The sequence below is a fragment of the Trichogramma pretiosum genome, unplaced genomic scaffold (assembly GCF_000599845.2).
Source record: "Trichogramma pretiosum strain Unisexual culture from Peru unplaced genomic scaffold, Tpre_2.0 scaffold58, whole genome shotgun sequence".
Classification (NCBI taxonomy): domain Eukaryota; kingdom Metazoa; phylum Arthropoda; class Insecta; order Hymenoptera; family Trichogrammatidae; genus Trichogramma; species Trichogramma pretiosum.
This window is the reverse complement of record NW_019641630.1, coordinates 869,335-890,411: the sequence shown is the minus strand read 5'-3', so window position 1 is coordinate 890,411 and position 21,077 is coordinate 869,335. Positions and strand designations below refer to the sequence as shown.

The 21,077-nt window shown below is 30.4% G+C and overlaps 3 protein-coding genes and 1 long non-coding RNA gene across 4 annotated transcripts in view; 2 read left to right on the top strand and 2 right to left on the bottom strand.

Annotated features, from left to right (window-relative positions):
• LOC106658203 overlaps positions 1 to 21,077 on the top strand; it is a 53,023-nt gene that overhangs the window by 18,290 nt on the left and 13,656 nt on the right. Inside the window, exons 10-15 of the mRNA XM_023459215.1 lie at positions 913 to 1,050; positions 1,579 to 1,731; positions 2,306 to 2,484; positions 2,562 to 2,765; positions 3,046 to 3,192; positions 3,644 to 3,737. Of these exons, the coding sequence (XP_023314983.1) occupies positions 913 to 1,050; positions 1,579 to 1,731; positions 2,306 to 2,484; positions 2,562 to 2,765; positions 3,046 to 3,192; positions 3,644 to 3,737 (915 nt within the window). The remainder of the gene's footprint in view (positions 1 to 912; positions 1,051 to 1,578; positions 1,732 to 2,305; positions 2,485 to 2,561; positions 2,766 to 3,045; positions 3,193 to 3,643; positions 3,738 to 21,077) is intronic.
• Positions 6,660 to 13,238, bottom strand: LOC106658201 (actin-related protein 1). The gene is made up of 8 exons (XM_014380046.2): positions 13,124 to 13,238; positions 12,956 to 13,055; positions 9,920 to 9,984; positions 9,473 to 9,799; positions 8,906 to 9,215; positions 8,519 to 8,692; positions 8,253 to 8,315; positions 6,660 to 7,262 (listed from the first exon to the last, which is right to left on the bottom strand). Exons 2-8 carry the CDS (start codon positions 13,001 to 13,003, stop codon positions 7,119 to 7,121), a joined length of 1,131 nt encoding a protein of 376 aa, XP_014235532.1. The 5' UTR covers positions 13,004 to 13,055; positions 13,124 to 13,238; the 3' UTR covers positions 6,660 to 7,118.
• On the top strand, positions 13,322 to 16,633 carry LOC111693730. The gene is made up of 3 exons (XR_002763470.1): positions 13,322 to 13,388; positions 15,766 to 15,866; positions 15,930 to 16,633. It is a non-coding gene; the product is annotated as an uncharacterized LOC111693730 (long non-coding RNA).
• LOC106658197 (ATP synthase subunit b, mitochondrial) lies at positions 14,765 to 19,483 on the bottom strand. Its single transcript, XM_014380043.2, has 3 exons — positions 19,267 to 19,483; positions 18,254 to 18,409; positions 14,765 to 15,424 (listed from the first exon to the last, which is right to left on the bottom strand). Exons 1-3 carry the CDS (start codon positions 19,292 to 19,294, stop codon positions 14,895 to 14,897), a joined length of 714 nt encoding a protein of 237 aa, XP_014235529.2. The 5' UTR covers positions 19,295 to 19,483; the 3' UTR covers positions 14,765 to 14,894.

The window sequence follows — 21,077 nt, the reverse complement described above, 5'->3', positions numbered from 1 at the left end:
AACGTTGAAAGCTAATTCAAGGAATTTGAATTTTAAATAGATTTTTTAATGAAGAACGTAAAAGTAAATTTTTATGTGCAAGCATGTAAATGGTTTTAGGATTTTAAATATTTTGAAAAGTGGCGAGCTAGTCTAAATACATAAACCTCTATGTTTATTTTTGACTTTAATATTCTTATAATTTAAAAAAACTCTAATTACTTTTTACTCTGAACTTTTTTCTCTTTTGTTTTGAAAAGCTCTTTCACTATTTTATTTGTATAACCAACAAAATTGATTTAATAACAATATTCTTCAAACCTTTATATAATGTAACATTTGAAATATATTCCATGGACTGTCAGTTATAACAAATAACTACTTGTCCGATGTAACTTAGATGTCAAGTTTCAAACTTTGAAAAGTTTACTCAAATAGTGAAATGATACTCTACAGTTTTTTAACCTCAAAATCGCAAATTTACCTCTATCTGTACTAAAAAATATTGCACTAAAGAACAAAGCATATTCACATCTGATGCATAAAAAACTGTTACGATCGTGGGCCAAAAGCTACATTTGGCGATTTATTGTAGTTAATTTTTATTTTCCTTCATTGACAAAATGTGTTCCGTACAGCCTGAGTATCATACAAGATTTTTTAATCATACAAATTTTATAAACAAAATCAATCATAAAGATAACCGATTTTGTGACTAAAAACTGGTGAAAGTTTCCCCTTATGTTCGATATTTCTGAGTATTTACTTAATTAATTAAAAATCATTAAATTAATATTATTGGATTTTTGTAATAAATGTATATTTATCCAAGTTATAAATATTATTATGGTTTACAATTTATAAAATTAAATAATACTCTACGAAATTGCTAAAAATAGTTGGTGTTTTATAAAATTATGCATTTTTTTACAGGAGAAGATGATTCTCAAATATATGTGAAATTTTTCAAATTCCATAAATGTTACGATCTCATTCCAACTAGTGCAAAATTAGTTGTATTTGATACCCGTCTTCTGGTGAAAAAGGCATTTTTTGCTCTCGTCTACAATGGTAAGTTGAGTTAAAAGAATAAAATAGTCATCAATTCGACTGTAGTATTTATAATATAATATAAGTTTAAGAGCTGATTGAACCGGAAGAATGAAGTCCACATAAAAGTCTATCGTAAAACCCCATGAGATAATTATTATTTTTAACACCATTTAAATTGTATGCTTTTAGTGTTTTATTATTTTACTATATTTACTACCATAAAATAATTACTACCAGAAAGAAAAAAAATTCTTATTCAGATGTATTTTGGGTACGCTAGTATGCATTAATCGATAACAATTGTATTCGTACTTAAAATGAATTAATTCATTGTCTAATATATTTCTACTTGGATAATTAATTAGATTCGATTCGATTTTATTTACATTTGACTTAAATTCAGCTGGAAATCTAGAGTTTAATTTTATAGATAGACTGAAATGGTCTTGAAACATTAACCTTTTAAAGAAAAGCTTTAGGAACTTTTTGAAATGTAAATAAAGCATATTATAGAAATGTTTTCTGAAAAGTTATCTTTTCTGATAGGTGTCAGAGCAGCTCCTTTATGGGACAGTTCCCGTCAGGAATTTGTTGGAATGCTTACTATAACAGATTTTATAAAAATTTTACAAATGTATTACAAAAAACCGTTGGATATAATGGACGAATTGGAAGAAAATGAGTTGGAAACATGGAGAAGTAAGAAAAATTTATTGTTCTATTTCATTCATTTTTATTATTAGTTATTTAAGAAGTGTACTCATAGAACAATTCGGGTACAAAAAATCTATTTTGCAAACTTATTTACAATACAAGATAGTTATTAATAGTAATTTACAATACAAGTGCCATAAGTAACACTTTTTGACACGGCGTAGTTTAGGGCCCGAGCGCAGCGAGGGTCCTAATAGCTAGGCTGAAAAGTGTCCCCATGGCACGAGCATCGTACAACATTTTATAGCACTGAGCTAAGTTCACATTTATGCCCCCTTTTCCGAGCCATGAGTCGCACTTCTGGTAGCGCGAAGTGAGGTTAGCGCACGAGCGCATGCGAGTGTGATGCGAACGCAGCGTACCGGAATGTGCGACTTATGACACGCAGTGCTATAAAATATAATATACAACTTGGGAGGTTGTAAGACCGAAAAGGTTTAGTCTCGGCTGTTCATTAAAAAGTGCTTTATCCCTGTTAAAACTACATATTCGGATTTCAGACAGATTTCTAGAAGGAAAATATTCAAAATCATTTGCTACTATAAACATTTTCTTACAGATAAATTACAAGATCAAGCTAATCCGTTAGTTAGTATTTCCCCTGATGCCTCGTTGTTCGAAGCCATTAAAACATTAATAGATCATAGGATTCATCGATTACCTGTAATTGATACGGATACCGGAAATGTTCTCTACATTTTGACGCATAAACGTATATTAAGATTTCTTTTTCTATACGTAAGTAGATTACGCAACAAAGAAATATTTTATCAAATTAATACGACAGGATTGTTGAATAAAAGTGATATTTTCAGATTCACGAGTTGCCAAAACCATCATTCACTCTCAAAACACTACAAGAATTACAAATAGGAACATTTTCTAACATCGAAACGGCAACAGAAGATACAAGTATTATTTCAGCTTTGCGAAAATTTGTTGAAAGAAGGGTATCTGCATTACCAATTATCGATAGCGAGGGAAAACTCATAAATATATACTCGAAGTTTGATGTAATTGTAAGTATTTAGTAATTCTAATAATGATATCTTCATTTTATCTCAGATAAAACACAAATCGGTAGTCAAATAAAATATCGTAGCATTGAAATAGCTGTATCAAGACAATTTTTTTATTGTTTCTGTAGAGTAACTGAATAATTAAACAAGTATTTATAATTATTTTGATAGAAATTAGAACAATAATCCTTTTAAAAATATTTTAACAACAAAGGCACGTCATGATATGAAATATGCAATATTGAGTACTCTTGTCTCTAATACGATTATATTTTTTCAGAATTTAGCTGCAGAAAAAACTTACAACGACTTAGATGTTACGTTGAAGCAAGCAAATGAGCATCGCAATGATTGGTTCGAAGGTGTTCAAAGTTGCAAATTAAGCGAGAGTTTATTTTCCATAATGGAGAAAATAGTTAAAGCAGAGGTAACATCAATTAATTAATTAATAATTTATTTTAAGGTGACTTTTAACTGACTCGGAAAGTTAATACGAGTGGGATAGGTTTTTTTTTTTTGACTAACGTTGTACCAAACACATCATGCTGATATCATTTGATTCCATTTAACTAACTCTTTTGTATCTCAAAAAAGAGAAAAAACCAACAAAAATTTTCCTCACAACCTCCAAAACAATTATAAAAATTAACTTTCTTGGTTTCATACTATAATGATTTGTGTGCCAACGTACGGGTAAAGGTTTTCTGAAGCGAGTACCTCATAAACTGTCGCAAATTTATTACTTACAGTACCTGCAGTGATAGACATACTCGCTTCAAGTTGTAAAATTGAAACTGAACATACTGACTTCTGAAGTGACCAAAACCGTATTGATAATAATCTTAATCACAACAATAATGTGACATACTATTTTATAGGTGCATCGGTTGGTTGTTGTTGATGACGAAGAGAAAGTCATAGGAATTCTCTCTTTATCCGATATTTTCAACTTTCTTGTTCTCAGTAAAGCTGGTATGTAAATTTTTTTCATTCTGATTTAAATACCTTAAATAAATTAACATTTTTACAATGAATATTCATTAAATAATAAAAAGAAAAAATGCAGAGGTGGCTAAATGACTTTCTATCAGCAAATACCATATATTTTATAGTTCAGTTTTTCAAATTTTTTTATGATCTGACCTTCAAATGACCTTTATACAGCCGGATCTAGTCAAAATAATCTTTGACTCAGATTAAGCGACCTTCAAAACATGAATGTGATTTTTTGTCGGATGTTCTTATTGAGATCTCTAAATTTGACCTTTAAATGACCTGGAAGGTGACTTCATAGACGTCGTCTGACCTCCAATTTGGAGTTAACGTCCTCAAAAACCTATGTATGAATTTTTCAGATTTTTTTACCACTTTTCCTTGCATGTGGTTGACGTAGTTGTGTAATATCTTTATGTTATCACAACATACGATGTTTTTACTGATTTACAGTAGTGGCTTATGATAGGGTTCGCACTATTGCGACTAATTTAGCCCTGGAACCTACATTTCATCACAGTGTTATACTTCCCGCACGACGCGTGAAAATCTTAAAATCAACTTCCTGCACTCGATGATGAAATAGTAGATTACGCAACTGGGGCGGTTGTCAATCTTGCACGCGTGTCAATGCAACCCTCGCTACGCTCGGACGGCAAACTGACACTTTTGCAAGATAGACAACCCCGCCTCAGTTACGTAATGTACTATTCGTTGTAATTTCTTTATTTTTTTTATACTTTGCCGGCTAGGTGCTACCGCACCTCTTGACTTGATAGAAAAGAAACACATACTTCTTCGTTTAATTCCATAAGCCAAAGTCAAAGAAACTGCTGCAGATTAATCTGTATTATGAATTTCTATTTTTTAATAAATAATACGAAAATGTCAACTTTTGTCACCCAATAAGCATATGAAAATGTATAATTCCAAAAATATGCAGTAAATTACTAATATTATACAATAAAATAATTTTCAATTATAACAATTTATAATAAATATAAATGCGATATAAATGAAAAATATGGGTTTACAGTATTTTAAATTTTTTCAGAGGAGTAAAATTTCCGAGAAGGACACGATGCTAGCCGCAATGATATTTTTTTAACGAAGAATGGTTTCAAGAATTCATAAAATATCATTTGCCTTTTTGTAAATTAAAATTAAGTGTTACGAAATACAATCTGAATAAAGAATAATATTTTATGTAAAAACATTTTATTGTTGTACTCTATTTTCATACGAAACAATTTTTTCTTTATTTGTCATTCATTGTTTCAATTTTTTCAAACAATGGAAAACATACGATACTTATGTTTATCTTTAACATAAGAATTTTTGGTTTAAATACTTGTGATGATGTAGATGTTGCATTGGTGTTTTAAAAGAAGTTTGTTTCTTAAATAACCAGAATTTCATGAATTATACTAAAAAGACATTTAATTTATGGTTTTAGCCATATACAGTAAATAATATTCAATCAGATTCAAATCTTGTCTTACATATAGCATTATAAGAGTTATAAATTTATAAAAAATAAAGCAACTAAGCGAAATCACAACGTGTGCCAATGACTGTTTAATGCAGTTTTCTGAGAGATTACAATTATTACAGGCTCAGAATGAAGCTCAGTGCCTTTTGCAGAGCAAAGTCACTTGTAGAGATCTCACAATTTTGTTGAAAATAAGGGAAGTAAAAAAAGTAACAAATAAAATTTTGAGAATATCACCGCCAGAAACTTTTAATAAACGCTTACGTAAAAAATTTTACAGAGTAATTATTACGTGTTTTAGGTCCATTGACCTATTGTCACATTTTTAAAACGTAAATGTGATTTCGCGCGCATTATAGAATTTTTTGTTTAAAGTAGTAAAAACAAATACTTGGCTAGGAATAATACATTCCGCATTGCACTATAAAATTTTTTATGAATACAGGAAAAAGCGCAGTAAAAAAACTTTTTAACGCTCTGTGAGTTAAAAAATGGTTTTTCTAACTTTTCAGTGACATAAAAATCACGTTTTAATCACGTTTCACTCTCATTGCGCTCGGGCGAAAACAACTCCTGGGTGAGTCATCTTCTTCGCGCACTTGTTGCATAATATACTATTAGAAGGTTGACGTGCATAATCAAAGGTTATAAACACCACGCCTTTAACTTTCAAAGCGATACTGCTATTTTAACTCATATTCATTTTATAATTTTGTGAGAGAGATTAGAAATCGATTTCATTCTATACTTGATTTATATTATTTTGTAACACTAAAAGTGAGCGACTTTTAGATTAAACGCTAATCAGCTGAGTACCAGTGAGCGGTAATAGAGAGGATTATAAGAAAAGGCTCGCCAACGATCAAGATAAATATAAATTGTAAGTTTATTGTCGAATCTTTGTAATTTCATTTCCATCCTCTGATACTCTGTACAGCGCCGTGATAGTTTTAAAAACTTTGCGACTAAGTCGCAAGCTACGTGAGCACGTGAGCTACGTTGGTAGCTCAAGTGCGTTACGCGGGAAAATAAAAAAGAAACAAATAAGAATTTCATAAAAAGTTATACGTGCTAATATAAAGTTATTCAATCTCACGAATAATTTTTGAAGGTCCAATTGAAAAAAAGAGCATGCTAGATCACAATGTGCAATATAGGAATGAAAAAAGCAGAAATAACATACTAAAAGTATCCGCGTATTTTCAAATGTATTTGGTGATGATAAAACGTATGAATAACTATCACTGCCAAAGCAAATAACCATTACATTTCGATTTATTGTTTTCCATCTGGGTGCTATGAGGTGATCTATAAGACTTAGACAGACTCCAAGGATTTTTCGGTGAAAACTGATTTTGTATTTTTACCAAAATTCACGTCTAAAAACATCGGTTCACTAGTTTTTTACGCCGTAAATCTCATAAGGTAGATTTATTTACTATTTCTGGAGTCTAAAGGTTAAGAAATACAATAACTTTTACCCTGTGTGTCACGTCTTTGATGCAATTTAGATCTCCTAATCCAACGCAGAAAAATCCCCAGTGAGTCGATTAGGACATAAAAAATTTAAAACAAATACTCGTTCGTAATAATCTGTAAATTCGCAATTGTGTGAGCATCTCTTCAAGCGCCTATCAGCTCAATAACAGCAAGTGCAAAGCGCGAGTTGTATGTGACAATGCACCAGACCGATTAATTAATTGTAAGTTTATTACAAAACTTTTCGTGAAATTATTTTCATCCGTCTACCTTTGCGAAAACTGGTAGTAATCTAAATTTCATATGTTTATTTTCGATATCAGGATGTAACAAATGCATTAATTAAAATAATAACTAACTTAAGTTTGAGTTGACATAAAAAGTTTGTTTTAGAATGTTTTGCGATGTATAGCTCTTCTTCCTTCTTCGTCGTATTCACGCTTGCTCACCCACATTTTTTTGAAAGTGTCTAATGAAGCTAAGATTGATCCTCCAATCCAAGTGCTATACAGTCTCTCTTGTGGTGCAGATATCTGGAAAAAGAATTCGATTTAAACTTGTATTTATATTGGAAGAATTTCATCTTCCTACACACTATGCGCGTAAACTTCCGAAAAAATCCAATTAGTCTAAATTAATGAAGGGTATGTGAGCACCACGGGGTTTATTATTTCCTAAATTACAAGAACTCTTGTTTTCAAGCTTTTAGAAATTTGATTGGGCTTGAAAATAAAAAATCAAAATGCTTGTGGACCTGTTGTGCTATAGTAAAACTCGAAGTTCTAATAGTAGTTCACGGGTATTGTGACTCACAGTAAAGTGATTTGCTTACATATCTGAAAGTTAGACTCTCTGAAACTTCGTTCAGTATAACATCAGAAATAGTAGATGGGATATGGGGGATGGTATAGCAGGGGATGATGTAACTTTTGTGTTGCGAAAATCAAATTTATTCACAAAGTAGATCTAGGTAACACTACTAAAACATATGACGAGTAATTCAGGTACATTGGAACGACTAATATTATTTCAGCGAGGAACGCCGGCATTTATATCGACTGATAAAAACTAAACGCCGAGTGCAGGGAATGTAACTTTGTCGTTGCTTTCAATATGCTCTCTCATAAAAATTGGGTCGAAAAGTCCCCGCGGCCTCTATAAGATTATCATGGGGAACAATGGCGCTCACACTCATGCACTCGGTCTATAATCTCACTCTGGGTTGTCAAACGCATTAGAGTACGGTTTCTTTCATTAACGTGCGGCATGACAAGTGGGATAAACATTTCAATGAATTTCGATTTAGGATTTATTCGTTGGTGCAGGCTACATTGGTAGTTTTTCAACCGATACGGAGTTTACTTAGAGAGGTGAAAAAAGACTTGAATTATTTGGTAAAGCAAGGTTCAAACTATCTGATTAAACATGCAAAATTCGATATTAAAAATCAAGAAAAAACGGTAGACGGCGTTCAATTTTGTTTACTTGAATAATAAACAATTAGAAAACAATAAAATACGTACCCTTATTTTAACATCTTTAGGTGCCATTTTCCTAATCTCTGATAAAAGTCTATCGCCGAATCCCTGAAAAAAGTATAAAAGAATTGTATGTTTGTCTTCTTAGATTTAGGATAAGCGAAAACTCAAGTTAATGAATAAGGAAAATTATAATAAATAAATAAAATTGATGAATAATTTTCAAAATGGTTACAAAAAATTCTTAAATTTTCATTACAAATGGCTAACTGCATTAATAAGCAAATCGTCAGTAATTTCATAGAGCTTACCCGAAACAGTGTGGAACCTCCTGATAAAACTATATTTTGGAAAAGAATTTTTCTCAAATCGAGATCTGATTTCTGAATTGAGTAGATAAGAACTTCGTGCAATCCTTCAAATTCCTCGCCAATCAAATCTGGACGAAATAGAACTTCAGGTGCTCGAAATCTTGCAGGTCCGATCTATTAGAAAATTGTGTTCATTATAAAATAAATGTTAAAAGCAATACGATTTTAAAATTGAAAAGTTTTATCGTTCACATCACAATCGCTACGCTTGTGCGCAAACCTCACTTCGCGTAACCAAAAAGTGTGAGCTTAGCACCATGCGATAAATTTGAATATTTAAAAAAAAAAACAAGCCAATAAACCAAGGCCACTACTTTTGTTAATTACCTCAACATGACTTCCATCCGGTAAGTTAAAAACAAATTTTTCAGTGTCAATAGTTTCTTCTTTATGAGGATTACTAGCTAAATAGCATGCCTTCTCTTTTATTGTACGAATGATTTCAAATTCGGCAGATGTGTTCAAATTGACGCCCTCTTTTTTTAACAACAGTTTTAAATATTTCGTGACATCTCGTCCTGCAATGTCAATCCTTATAATGCTATGAGGCATTGCAAAACCTTCATAAATAGGTACAGCGTGAGTCACTCCATCACCAGAATCTAAAACGACACCAGTGGTTCTTCCAGTGGCATATCTGTATGATAAAAATTCGTAAAATATATAATTATTCCATAAATACGGAAAACTTTATTATACTAGAGTATAATCTAAAAGTAATTTTGATTTTAATTAATTATTTTAAATATTAGAACTATCTTCTCGTATTTATTTTTGGGGACTAATCAATCTATTCGTTCATTCCTTTAGGATTTAAAAAATTGAAGAAATATTTTCGTACTAATTTCTAACCAAAATCACTAATAATTTAAAAATGTTATATTCAAAACTTACAAACTCAATACTGCTTGAACCGATACAAAAAGTGCTGGAACATTAAACGATTCAAAAAATAGCTCGGCAGACTTTTCTCGATTTTTCCATGGATTCAAGGGTGCTTCAGTTAATAGAACTGGATGTTCTTCACTAAAAGTTGCTAATTGATCTTTACTATATATGTATGACCATATTCTTTCCATATCATTCCAATCTGTTACAATGCCATGCTCCATAGGATACTGAATTGAAAGAAGACCTCGATGCTCTTCAGCAACTGGACCGACAAATAAATCGCCTTCCAGCGCTCCAGCCATAACTCTTACATGCTTGGGTCTGCCAATGCTGGAATTTTTTGTTTAAATTAAAGCACGCTCAAAATAGTTTTGAAGATAAACTCGAAATATAAATTCTTGTAAAATTATTCTTATTAATTTATGAAAATGTTAATAATACCATACTTACTAATTCGGGAATCGGCATTTCGGCACTTGATCTCCAGCAAAACCTGCTTTTATAACTCCCGACCCCTAAAAATATAGAAAGATGAATTTGATAATATAAAAAACTCAATGATTCATTGAAATATATTTCATCTCTTATAGACTGTGCGCAAAAATGCCTTTTGAGCACTTGTTGCATAAATAACCATGATTTCACGGAAATAATTGTTCATTTCTTGTGAAAATAAATTCTAAGTTCTCTAGTTTTTTTATCGTCAACTTTACTTTAGTTCATTACTTCTTTGCCATTTTTTTAATAATAAAAAAGTAATGGACCGAATTATAACGAATACCTTCAATTTTTTATTGTATTTTTTCAAATTTTTAAGTTTTGATTTTTTACTGGCATAAAATCGTTTCTGTATGTCTTTCTTTTTACACCTAAATTATAGATTTTTTTACGTTTCTTCGGCGTTTCATGTCTTTTTAAAGTTCATCAATTTGTCGTTATATCATGAACGAGTCAATTGAGGTTCAGGTGAGTTCGGAGGTGGTGTGCTTCAAAATATAAATGGTTACGGTTGCAAATTCGGACATAGTGATTGAACCAATAGATGACCCCTTGAAAAAAATTAAATTAAAATAAAATATTTTCAAATTTTGATTCTCGGCGGTCCGATAATTTCGTTCGAGGTTGCGGCTGTAACCATTTATGTTTCATACAAGTTTATACTGGATGTAAATCGATTCGATTTTGAGCGAAAAATCTAAATTCAGCGCAAGGGGGACCACCGCTGGTGTAGGGGAGAGCCCCCGTTTATGGCGCACTTAAGGAATTTTCGACTAGTATAAAAAATGTATCATTTGAAACACAATACCCAATATGCCTAATGATAGTTAGAGTATTTATCTTTGTTTGGGTATTTTTATTATTGCCAAAAATATAATTTTTTCTCCCTTAATCAAGCATCGAAAAAATTCTGTCACATTGCTGCGCAAGGCTTGCTATTGCCTTTTGCGGCGCACATTATTCCTATTCTGGCGCACAGAATCCTTGCCCGGACTTAACTTATTGAAATAATGTAGTGCAAATCAAATATAATTTGTGAATGACAATATCAATGATGTATAATGAATTAGCGTATCGTTTTGAATCATTAAATAGTTTTATTAAACTTGAATTGCATTCCCAATTTACTCTACTAAACTAGGTTAGGTTTCATAATCATAATATTACAAGAGAAAGGTTGCACTTTTTCATTCGCCGATATTTTTTTGTTAAAGATATTTTTCAATTATTTTTTCCGGTAGATAAGCTTTAAAATGTTTCTAGATTACTAAAATACCACTACTATTTTGAAAAATAATTTTTAAAGTACTTAACGAAGGGTGCGCCAAATTAGGCGATTGCGCCATAATCGGGCATTCTCCCCTATATGACATACGCGACAACAATAAAAATGAAACACAGACAGGCATAGGCGTTGCCCCAACTTTGCACTGTTTACGTTTTCTGCTCGGAACCGAATTAATTTACAACTGATGAACACCACCTGGATGCTTCAGCTAAAATGTTTAGAAAATGCGACGTTACCGTTGCATAATGTGTGTATATAATATTCCGGAAATTATTTTTCTTTTTTTTAATTTTGAACTCTCTACGAATTCTTGATGTTTTTAAATAAAAAAAACAATCATATCGTTATTGAAAAATGTTCAAAAATTAAAGAGGTTTATATAAGTCCAATTAAAATGGGTTAATTTTTTTCTGTTTCATTCAACATTGTTAAAAGATTTAAATTAATTTTTGTATTAGATTTTTTCTAGTGTTTTTAGAATTGTATATTAGCTCAAGTAATGCAAAAGAGTTTTTAAACCTTACTTTCTTTGATCAACAGTGTTTATAATAGTACTATGCAAATCAGGAGTCACTCCAAGAAACATGATAACAATTAATTTGAAAATTATCTGAATTTTTTAGTAGAGGAAAACTCTCCAATAATTGGAGTTTTTTGAAAATATATTGCTCTGCAAATTAATTTAAATATAACAATTATTGTCAAGTAGATCTTGACTATTATTAAAACAAATCAATGAAACTGATTTTTCAAGATATAAATAACAAATATCATTTTACTTCTGAAGCCTAGGGTTGTATTGGCCAAAAAAGTAGGGTAAAAATTTAGTAAAAGTAATCAAGAAAAATCACTGTAATGTACCACTATATTGCAATGGAATATAATATTTTTATTTTGAAATTCATTTAAGTCACTTAAAATAAAAGTTAATAAATAAGGTATACGTAGTACTTTGTATTGTTTTAATAGTTGTGTAAATATTGTCATGCATTGGTATTTAAGTAGTTTCAATGTAACTGAACGATACAATGAAACTTTTTTCAATTCTTTTAAATCATTTAGATTGACTCATATGTTAAGAGTAGGAAAACAAATTCTGCTGATTTTGACATCTATTTCATCATTTCATAATATAAAATTTAATGTGATCCTGTTTTACTTACAGTTTATTTTATTACCAATATTTTGTGACAAAAATTTACATATGCATGACTTTGATTAAATTTATTAAATGTCAATTACTATTGGCCAAGAATGTCACAAAAAATCTTTGTCAAGTTGATCTCATAATCAATCTCAAAACTCTGACTAATTCACAATAGATATAATAATATTAAATGATAGAATGTTGCTGAAGTCTAGATGAAAATAAAAATATTTAATACAATTTCTGCAAATTTCACTTTTGACTTTTGACTCTCGTTTACGTAGTCTCGTTGTGTATTAGTCATCTATGTAGGTGCGTAATAAAGCATCAGTCTTAAGCTTTAAATGTGTTCATATTTATTTTAACCCTGGTTCAATCATTCTTTTAATATTTTTATTTGAATAAATAAGTTTCAATAATAATCAGTTCATATTTTCTAGCATATTTGGTTTTATTTCTTGAGAATATTAGAACTCAGATACCTCAGTTGTACTGAAAATCGAAGTAATGATCTTCTATCAAAATATCAACAAATTAAATGTTTATTACTTACGTTGTCAATTACAACGGGTTGGTTAATAATCATGTCGTATTGCTCCATTATGAAGTTGAATTTGTATTTACTTCAGTTTTACATATGACGATTTTTCATTCTATTAAAATAACCAAACAGATTTGATTAATTATTTTAATAATTTTTATTGTTCGTACAGATAATTACGAGTTTTGAATTGATAATTAAGAGTATTTTCTCGGAACTTTTTTACATTCTTAATTATTATCCAAGTACAATACACTTTCACACTTAGTATTTAAAACCCCAGTATCTTTTTTGATGCTGTCTACTGTATCTACGTTTAAATAAGCACCTTGATATTAAGGGTCGGCGTAAGAAACCGAAATCATAAAAACAACATTCAGCAAATTTCTAAATATACGTAAGAGGCGAAAGTTAAACGTTCTGTCACGAATGTTACAGAATCGTAGTAAGTTCTTTTTTATTATTTAAAGTATTACACTATTATGGTACTATTTGGGCAAGGTACTTCGAGCAAGAAATTTTTATCAATCTAAAATTTAATTTGGCACTTGGTTTAGAAAATATTATGTTCTTGTATGAGGTTAGCTCTAAGATAGTTCGTTGCAGGTACTCAAATCGCAAAGAATTTTGAAAATGGAAAAAAATGAATCAAGTTTGATATTGTATTTATTTCAGTTGATACTCAGTACCTTACTTTATTTAATAAGCTAATAAAGTCTCTTGGAAAAGGACCGAAGTGAATTTTACGGGGATTGTCTTGGAATCCACTTGGATTTCTACACGGATTTTCAATTACATACTTATTATCTGATAATTTTCATAGATAAATTTGTTTATATCAACGTAGACTTTTATGTTATCATTAGTTTGTCATTTGATTCATATTATAAATCTAAGTCAAATTGAAAAGTATTATCAAATATAGTTTATTGGATATCCATGTGGATTCAAAGTTGATATACTTTAATCCACTTCTGGACCTGGTTTTTCTTTTGACATCACTTGGAGGTGAAACCGAACTAGAACCCGAACCGAAATTCAAAAAATCAACCCCCTTGGAGAATTCCACAGAAATGAAAAAAATAATTCTTTTGATATTGCGATAACGGAGCTTGATGCACCGTTGACCTCTATTCACTATGCGTGAATTAAGGGTTCCAGAAATTTTCCCGCTCGAGCCACGTCCTCTTGCTTCGGAATGTCTCTCGGTTATTAGTTCATAACTTTGGAACAACGCATTGGATTGAACAATTTTGAGATTTTTTGTTAGAATTTTCGCCTTGTCCAGTAATACAATATTATTTTTCGATTCTGGAACTCGACTCGAATGGACTGTATAAATTGGAGTACAGGAGAAAGAACTTCTTTAACCCTCTTTTTTCTCCAACAGAACATTTTAAAGACGATTGGTTCTTTTGACGAAAAAAAACCTAACAGGCTATTTTTGATTGTCACAAAATCGTGACTGTACTGACTTACTCAAAAGAAAAGTTATAACTTTCCTTATTTATTTACGCTGCAATACCTTGCTAATTGCGTTTGAAGGAAACGCAGTAAAGTGACCATTTTAGGACAGTCATACAAATAACAAAAATTAAGGAAAAATCAATCGAGAAGAAAATTTAATAGAATAAATAAAATCAAAACAGGTCACCAACAAGTTACAAAAAGTTGCACTTGAAATATTTAAAGAGCTTACATAAGTAGCTTTCTTATTAATTTTATTGTTCTGAACATGATTTATAATGAAAAAAAAAATACTTCAATTTTCTAATAATTTTTTAACAATCATGGGTTAAATAAATTTTTAAAATTCAAATATTTATTTACGTTTGAGTTTCTTTTATTTCAATTTCTAGAATTTGAATGCCATTCTTCAACAATTATATTGAGACAAATAAACATATAATCATTTAAATAGTAATTAAATGGCATCTAATTTACCATGAATTCAAGCCTTCTGTACTAAACTTTGTAAATCGCTAATGCATCGGTTGAGAACGATTTGTTCTTGTTCAGGAGTGAATGATTTCTTAACATTATCAACGATCCATGTAGCCATGTGCTTTTGAGCTAATTTCCTCTCAATGTCTTGCAAATGAACTTGATAGTCTAAGCGTTTCTTGACTTCTTGATACACATGGCTGAGACGTTCTCTGTATGCTGCCTCCAATTGCATATGGATGTTTTCCTTTTTGATTTCCATAATCATCTTCTGTCCGTCTGTTCGCCATTGTTCTTTCTTCTCGTGTTCAACTGCTGTCTCCAAACTCTTGATTTGATCGGTTCTTGACGACTCCCATCCCTTCTCGTATTCATCAATACCTTTATCTAAATATGCAGCTACGCCGGGACCAAGTTTCTTAACTAAAACGATCAGTACTGCGGCGAGTGATAATCCACTGTAAAATTCGTGTTCTAATACGTAAATTTCTTTCGAAATCAAGTATGTTGAAAGAGCTCCTCCGAATACGTATGGACCTGAAAGTAAAGCGAGAGATAGAGCATTAGAAAAGCTCGCCAATTGTTTAATGCTGAGAATAATTTATTTTTCTATGCATTATATAGAAGAAAATTTATAATCATAAAATTTATCGCATATATTATACAATTATGCAACGGGTCTTTGCAAGTTTTCCGTTCGTTCTTCAGTTTTTTTTTTTTTTGTCAAAATTGGTTAATTTCGAATTTATTTACTTAATTCGAAATTAACGAACTATCAGGCATTCAATTTACATTAGGATAAACCAAAATTCATCAAAATGCATTAGAATTTAAAAGAAGTTTCAAATTCTTTTAAAAAATTATTCTGTTGATGCTAGGTCGTCAAGAGCAAGTAAATCGTATTACGGTATAACAATAAATTTCATTGATGGTCAGTGGATTCAACGATCACTTGCATTTGATTTTGTGGCTTCAAAAGGTATCATACAGATGTTGATAACTAAAAATTTTTTGAATGTTGTTGAATTCTACGAAATTACAGATAAAATTATTGCGATCACTGCAGACAATGTCTCCGTCGCCACTCGCACCGAAGATCGGCATTGCATTACCTGAGGCAATAAGGGCCCCGTGTTGAGAACTCCACTCATACTGGACTGATAAGCTAACGGTGCAGACGATATGAGGGGCATATGTACAAAGATCGTCCCTTCAAACGCCGAGATAATGAATCAAAATCATATGCTAGATATAGAAGTGAATTTATCAATAAACGAAAAGCGAACCATTCCGATCAGAAAAAATTGAAAAGCCCTAAAGTAACAAATGAAAAATCGGTATAAGTCTCGAAAGATAAGGCTGAAGATAAGCCTTCAAAATCTCGTGCCGGCGCGAAAGCTCGATAATAAACTACTTAATTCTTCAATAAAACTAGATAATAGCTGATATAGACGGTGATTTTTTTGTGCGCGATAAACATTTTCAATGTCTTCCATGTGTACTGATCTTGGGCGTACAAAATACACGGAAGTTAATGGAAATTCAATGTGATATTCACGATGTTTATGCTGATGAAATTGAAAACGAACACCTCCAAAACTACAGCTCTGAGAGTGAGGAAAAAGATGAACATGTATAGTAACAGACATTAATTCAAGGGAACAGTCAAAACCATTCGAAATTTATATGAAAAAATAAAAAACGTTTTAATATTCTCGATCTAGAATATAAAAAGCCAATAATCGATTGTAAACCCTGATGGAACAGTACTTATAATATGCTGAAAGTAGCTTTAAATTTAACAGATGCTTTTATAATGTTGTGCAAAAAAAAATGTTAGTCCAAAATAATACATTATAACTCTAAATGAATGGGCTTGCATTGAATTAATTGTTGAGTATCTAGAAAATATTGCAACAGAGTATAAGCATATTAGTGAAGAAAACCGCGTAACATTATCGGATTCCGTAAGAGCATTTTATGTCTTATTAAATTATATGAAACATAACTCGTTGAGTTTAAATGAAAAAAAATAGCGAAATTTAGAGGATAAAAAACTAGTTGTTGCTTTACAAGCCGGAGATAAATTAGTGTTCCATTATACAAAGTGCAATTGGATCTACAGCATATCATTAGTGCTCGATCCTCGCATAAAATTTATTGGCTTAGGAGCAACTCCTTGGAGACAAGAAATGAAAAATGAAAGTGTGAAAAAATTAAAAATAGTATAATCAAGGTACAATAAAAATGTTGGCGATACAAATGTCAAGAAGTTTTACTTACAAAGAAGAAAAACTAGTAATGAACTTTCAATTTTAATATTTTAATCAAAACACCAAGAGTTTCAAACAATCAAATACAGGAAATAGAGCTAGTTTTTTTTTTTTTTTAACATTTGTTTACACTTGTCATTAATTTTAAAATTCATTTTAAATGTGAAACTAAGTTTTTGTATTTATAGACATTGATATCCAATTAAAATTTTTTTTCTAAATATTAAAAAAAAATATAATTTCATTCAATCTGCATAGATTACTTAGAAATAATAAGTACTCAAAAAATCATTTTATTAAAAAGTATGATGGTAACGATTCTGAATGATATTTTTTTAATTACTATTTGGCAGAATCAGTTAACTACAAGCCTGTTCTCGAGAGTCAATTTGATTTTTCTCAATTGTTAGAAATAAGATATAATATGTAATTCAATATTACGCAAACAACTACTAGTGAAAATTCTTTACAGTATTCTTATGCAATCCTAAGGATAAGCTATTTGTAATAAAAATATATAATTTCTTTGAATTATAGTCCAATTTTATTTCATTGAAATAATATAATTGACTGTTAATATTGTAAAAAGTTTATAGCATATTCAATTACTTATTAAGTAAATCTATTATTTGATATATTATAACTGAAATAATTTAATTCCTTTATTTTGGTATTAAATAATACAAGAAATTCAATTTTGCAAAATAAATTAATTTAAAGTATTTCAGACATAATATGCTGAATAAAAGTATAAAAATAATACATTATAAATAATAAAAATAGTTAAAAATTGTAACAACTCAATGTTTGAAGAGCTTTGAACTAGAGGTGAAAATGTTGTCTTGTCAAACTAAAAGGTTATAATTAGCGGTTATTAGTTATTCAATTTATTACGCTGTCTGATCATATTTTTAGCCTCCTGATTAATGAGAATTGACTTACAGTAGATAATTCACTTTTAATATTTCATGAACTAAAATTAAAGTTGTTTTCAAATTTAATTGGTAAAAAACCATTTCCAATCAATAACCCACAAGAAAAAAAATTATTTTCTATTTACATGCAACCATATTTTAGGAATTAACATAAATACCTGTTACTCCAGTTTTAGGATAGAAGAAAGTAAACCATTCTTCTGGAATAAATCCATGCCTCACTGGAGATGGATGTTCAGGACGAGGACGCCTGTTGCTGTTATTCGAGGTGACATTCGTTGTTGCCAAAAAGCGCAAATTGGGGGCAAAGATACCTAAAACAAAAATTTATTCAAAAATGTAATTTTAAAACATAATTTGAATACATTTTTATAATATTTCACTCAGAGTAAAATGATAGTAGATTTATAGTAAAATGAATGAAATTTAACAATTCATCATACTTTATAATGTATTAATAAACGGTAATTAAAAATATACCAGATTAAATTTAATAATAGTATTTGTGTATTAGGGAAAACTTGTATCTTTTATGATAAATGATTGATCTAGTGTGACAAGTTGACAGATGAATTCAGTCTTTATCCAGTTGAAAAAAAGTTGTATAACCTTTCAGTTAGATATTATCGTTGAGTTCTTGTCAACTCAGATAAACAAGGATAGATCACAATTATATTATACCAATATAATTGAATGAAATAGTTTCAAACTCTATATTTAGCAAATTTATTTTGGTAAGAAGAAGCTTCAAAAAAAGTGATAAAAGTATCCCAAACATGTAAATGGAGTTACCAAAGTACACTGATATAATGTTAATATTTATCATCTTTATTGAGTGTAAAAATTTTTAATTGATATCAACATTTGAAAGAATATGTATGCTTCTGTCGTCAATCAAATTCATGAAAAACTTTAAAATTGATAATACCATGCATAAGGTATAACATATACTGTTGGTTGAAAATTTCATGCTTTCAGGGTCATTATTCAAGATTATGTAGTGCAAAGTTTTTCATAGTTTTGCAGGTTACACAAGTATGACAGCTTGTAAAAGGTATTGAGCATGTATCCAAAATAAGAAGTCAGTTGAAAAAATGATTCCACTGAGTAAATGGCTCCCATATTGGGTATTTTTTATTTTAACTAGTGAAATAAGTGTACACTATTTTACCTCTTTTAATCAAGTTCATGGACAACATTTTGGCTCCCTAATTTTGATGCACCCGCGGCAATGTGATTTCTTATATAATAAGATCGTGCCTTATGATTGATTCGATTAATTCGCTAAATTCGACTAATCTACAATTTTTTCCGTCTGAAAACGCAAAGAATTGCAGTTTAACAGAAAATCAGCCTGCCAAGTTAGATAACTTGTAGGTTCTGTTCTCGCGTTCCATTCGAGCATAAGGAAAAAGGACCGGACCGTCACGGGACCACTTCGTAGTTGACGAAAATGCGCACGAAAAAGAAAAAATGCCTGTCAGAAGAAAATAATAGCACTTCCCGAATATGCAAATATAAAAAATTGCACACCCTTGTACTTGTTTATGAAAATCGATGAAAATGGATGCATGAGGCACTTTTCGAACGTTAATGCTAGTATATAAAATAGTACACTGTTAGAGTTACTGGTTCGATCGAAAAACTGCAAACTCGTTCAATAAAATTGTGTACGTTCTTTAGATTTTCCGTAAATAATTTAATTACTTCTGAAAATGTGAAAATTCTTTTCTGTAATTTTCTCAACATATTTATTTGCTCATGCGCAGAGCTTACACGGTGCAGCGCGGTATAAGGTATTGGTGTTTGAAAAGTGTTTCGATGCATCCATTTAGTCTTATTATAAATAAATAGAAATTTCTACAATTTAGCATAATTAATATATATTCAAAATGTATTAATTTTTTCCGTTTGACTGGTATTTTTTTTCGCATTCTTCTCAGCCAGTACGGGGTTGGTTAATGTTTTGGTTGAGAATAAAAATAACATTTACGAATAAGTTAATAAAAAATGTTTAATAAAATTTTATTAATAAAAAAAACAGTCTCTCTTTACAGGGAACCTTGAACATTTATTTTTCCTGATACCCCAACTGAAAGTAATATTTTCGGCCCAGCGGGCAAAACCATAATCTGATTTTCTATTGAAGAATATGAGATAGCTCTCATTGCTACGAAAACTTTGAATCGTGTATCATTGATCTTCGATTTCTCGATAACAAATTAGGCACTTGCTTCTATAAAAAGTAAAAGTACAATAAAAGGAGATGACAAGCGAAAATTACGTATCATTCTATCTCGATTACGCGAGGATGCTGCGGATTACAGAATGACTGTAAGGTCGCGACCACATAATGGACGATAATAGCACTGCGAATTATCCTACCGACCAAAAAGAGGGTCCGCTTCAATTTCCGATCAAATTAATTTTTTTTTTGTTGGCGATGCGGCTGTCGGCTTAGGCTTTCTAAGTAAAAAAGTCTCACTCAAGATTTTATGCAAAATCTTGACTGTGGATCTTACGCTTGATAACCGAAATATATATAAACTCGTGCACAAGATCTTATGAAGATCCGCTACCGGATCTTGATCGAGTAAGTTTAAAATATTCGGTATAAAATAAAAAATGAACTTTCGTGGGTCACTAATTTGTGATGCAGAGAATTTTTCTATAAAATTTTTGACGATCGTAAAAGTTTTAATTGATAAAATTTCGATTCGAAAGTCAAAATTCGACTGGTGATCATCTAAATGCAAGATAATATAGTACTCTACCTGTTGAATTGTGTATATCCAATTGTATTATGAAGAGTAAGTAAAAAATAGTAGTAAAAAATATAAAGTTAATAACTTCTTATTTCATTGGACATTTTGGCTTCAAAGCTCATCATACTTTGTAAAAGCAAAAGCAGAAATTGAACGCTATACCTACATAAAACTGAAGTTTTGACTATTATAGTTTAGTTAGTCCAAATTTTTTTAA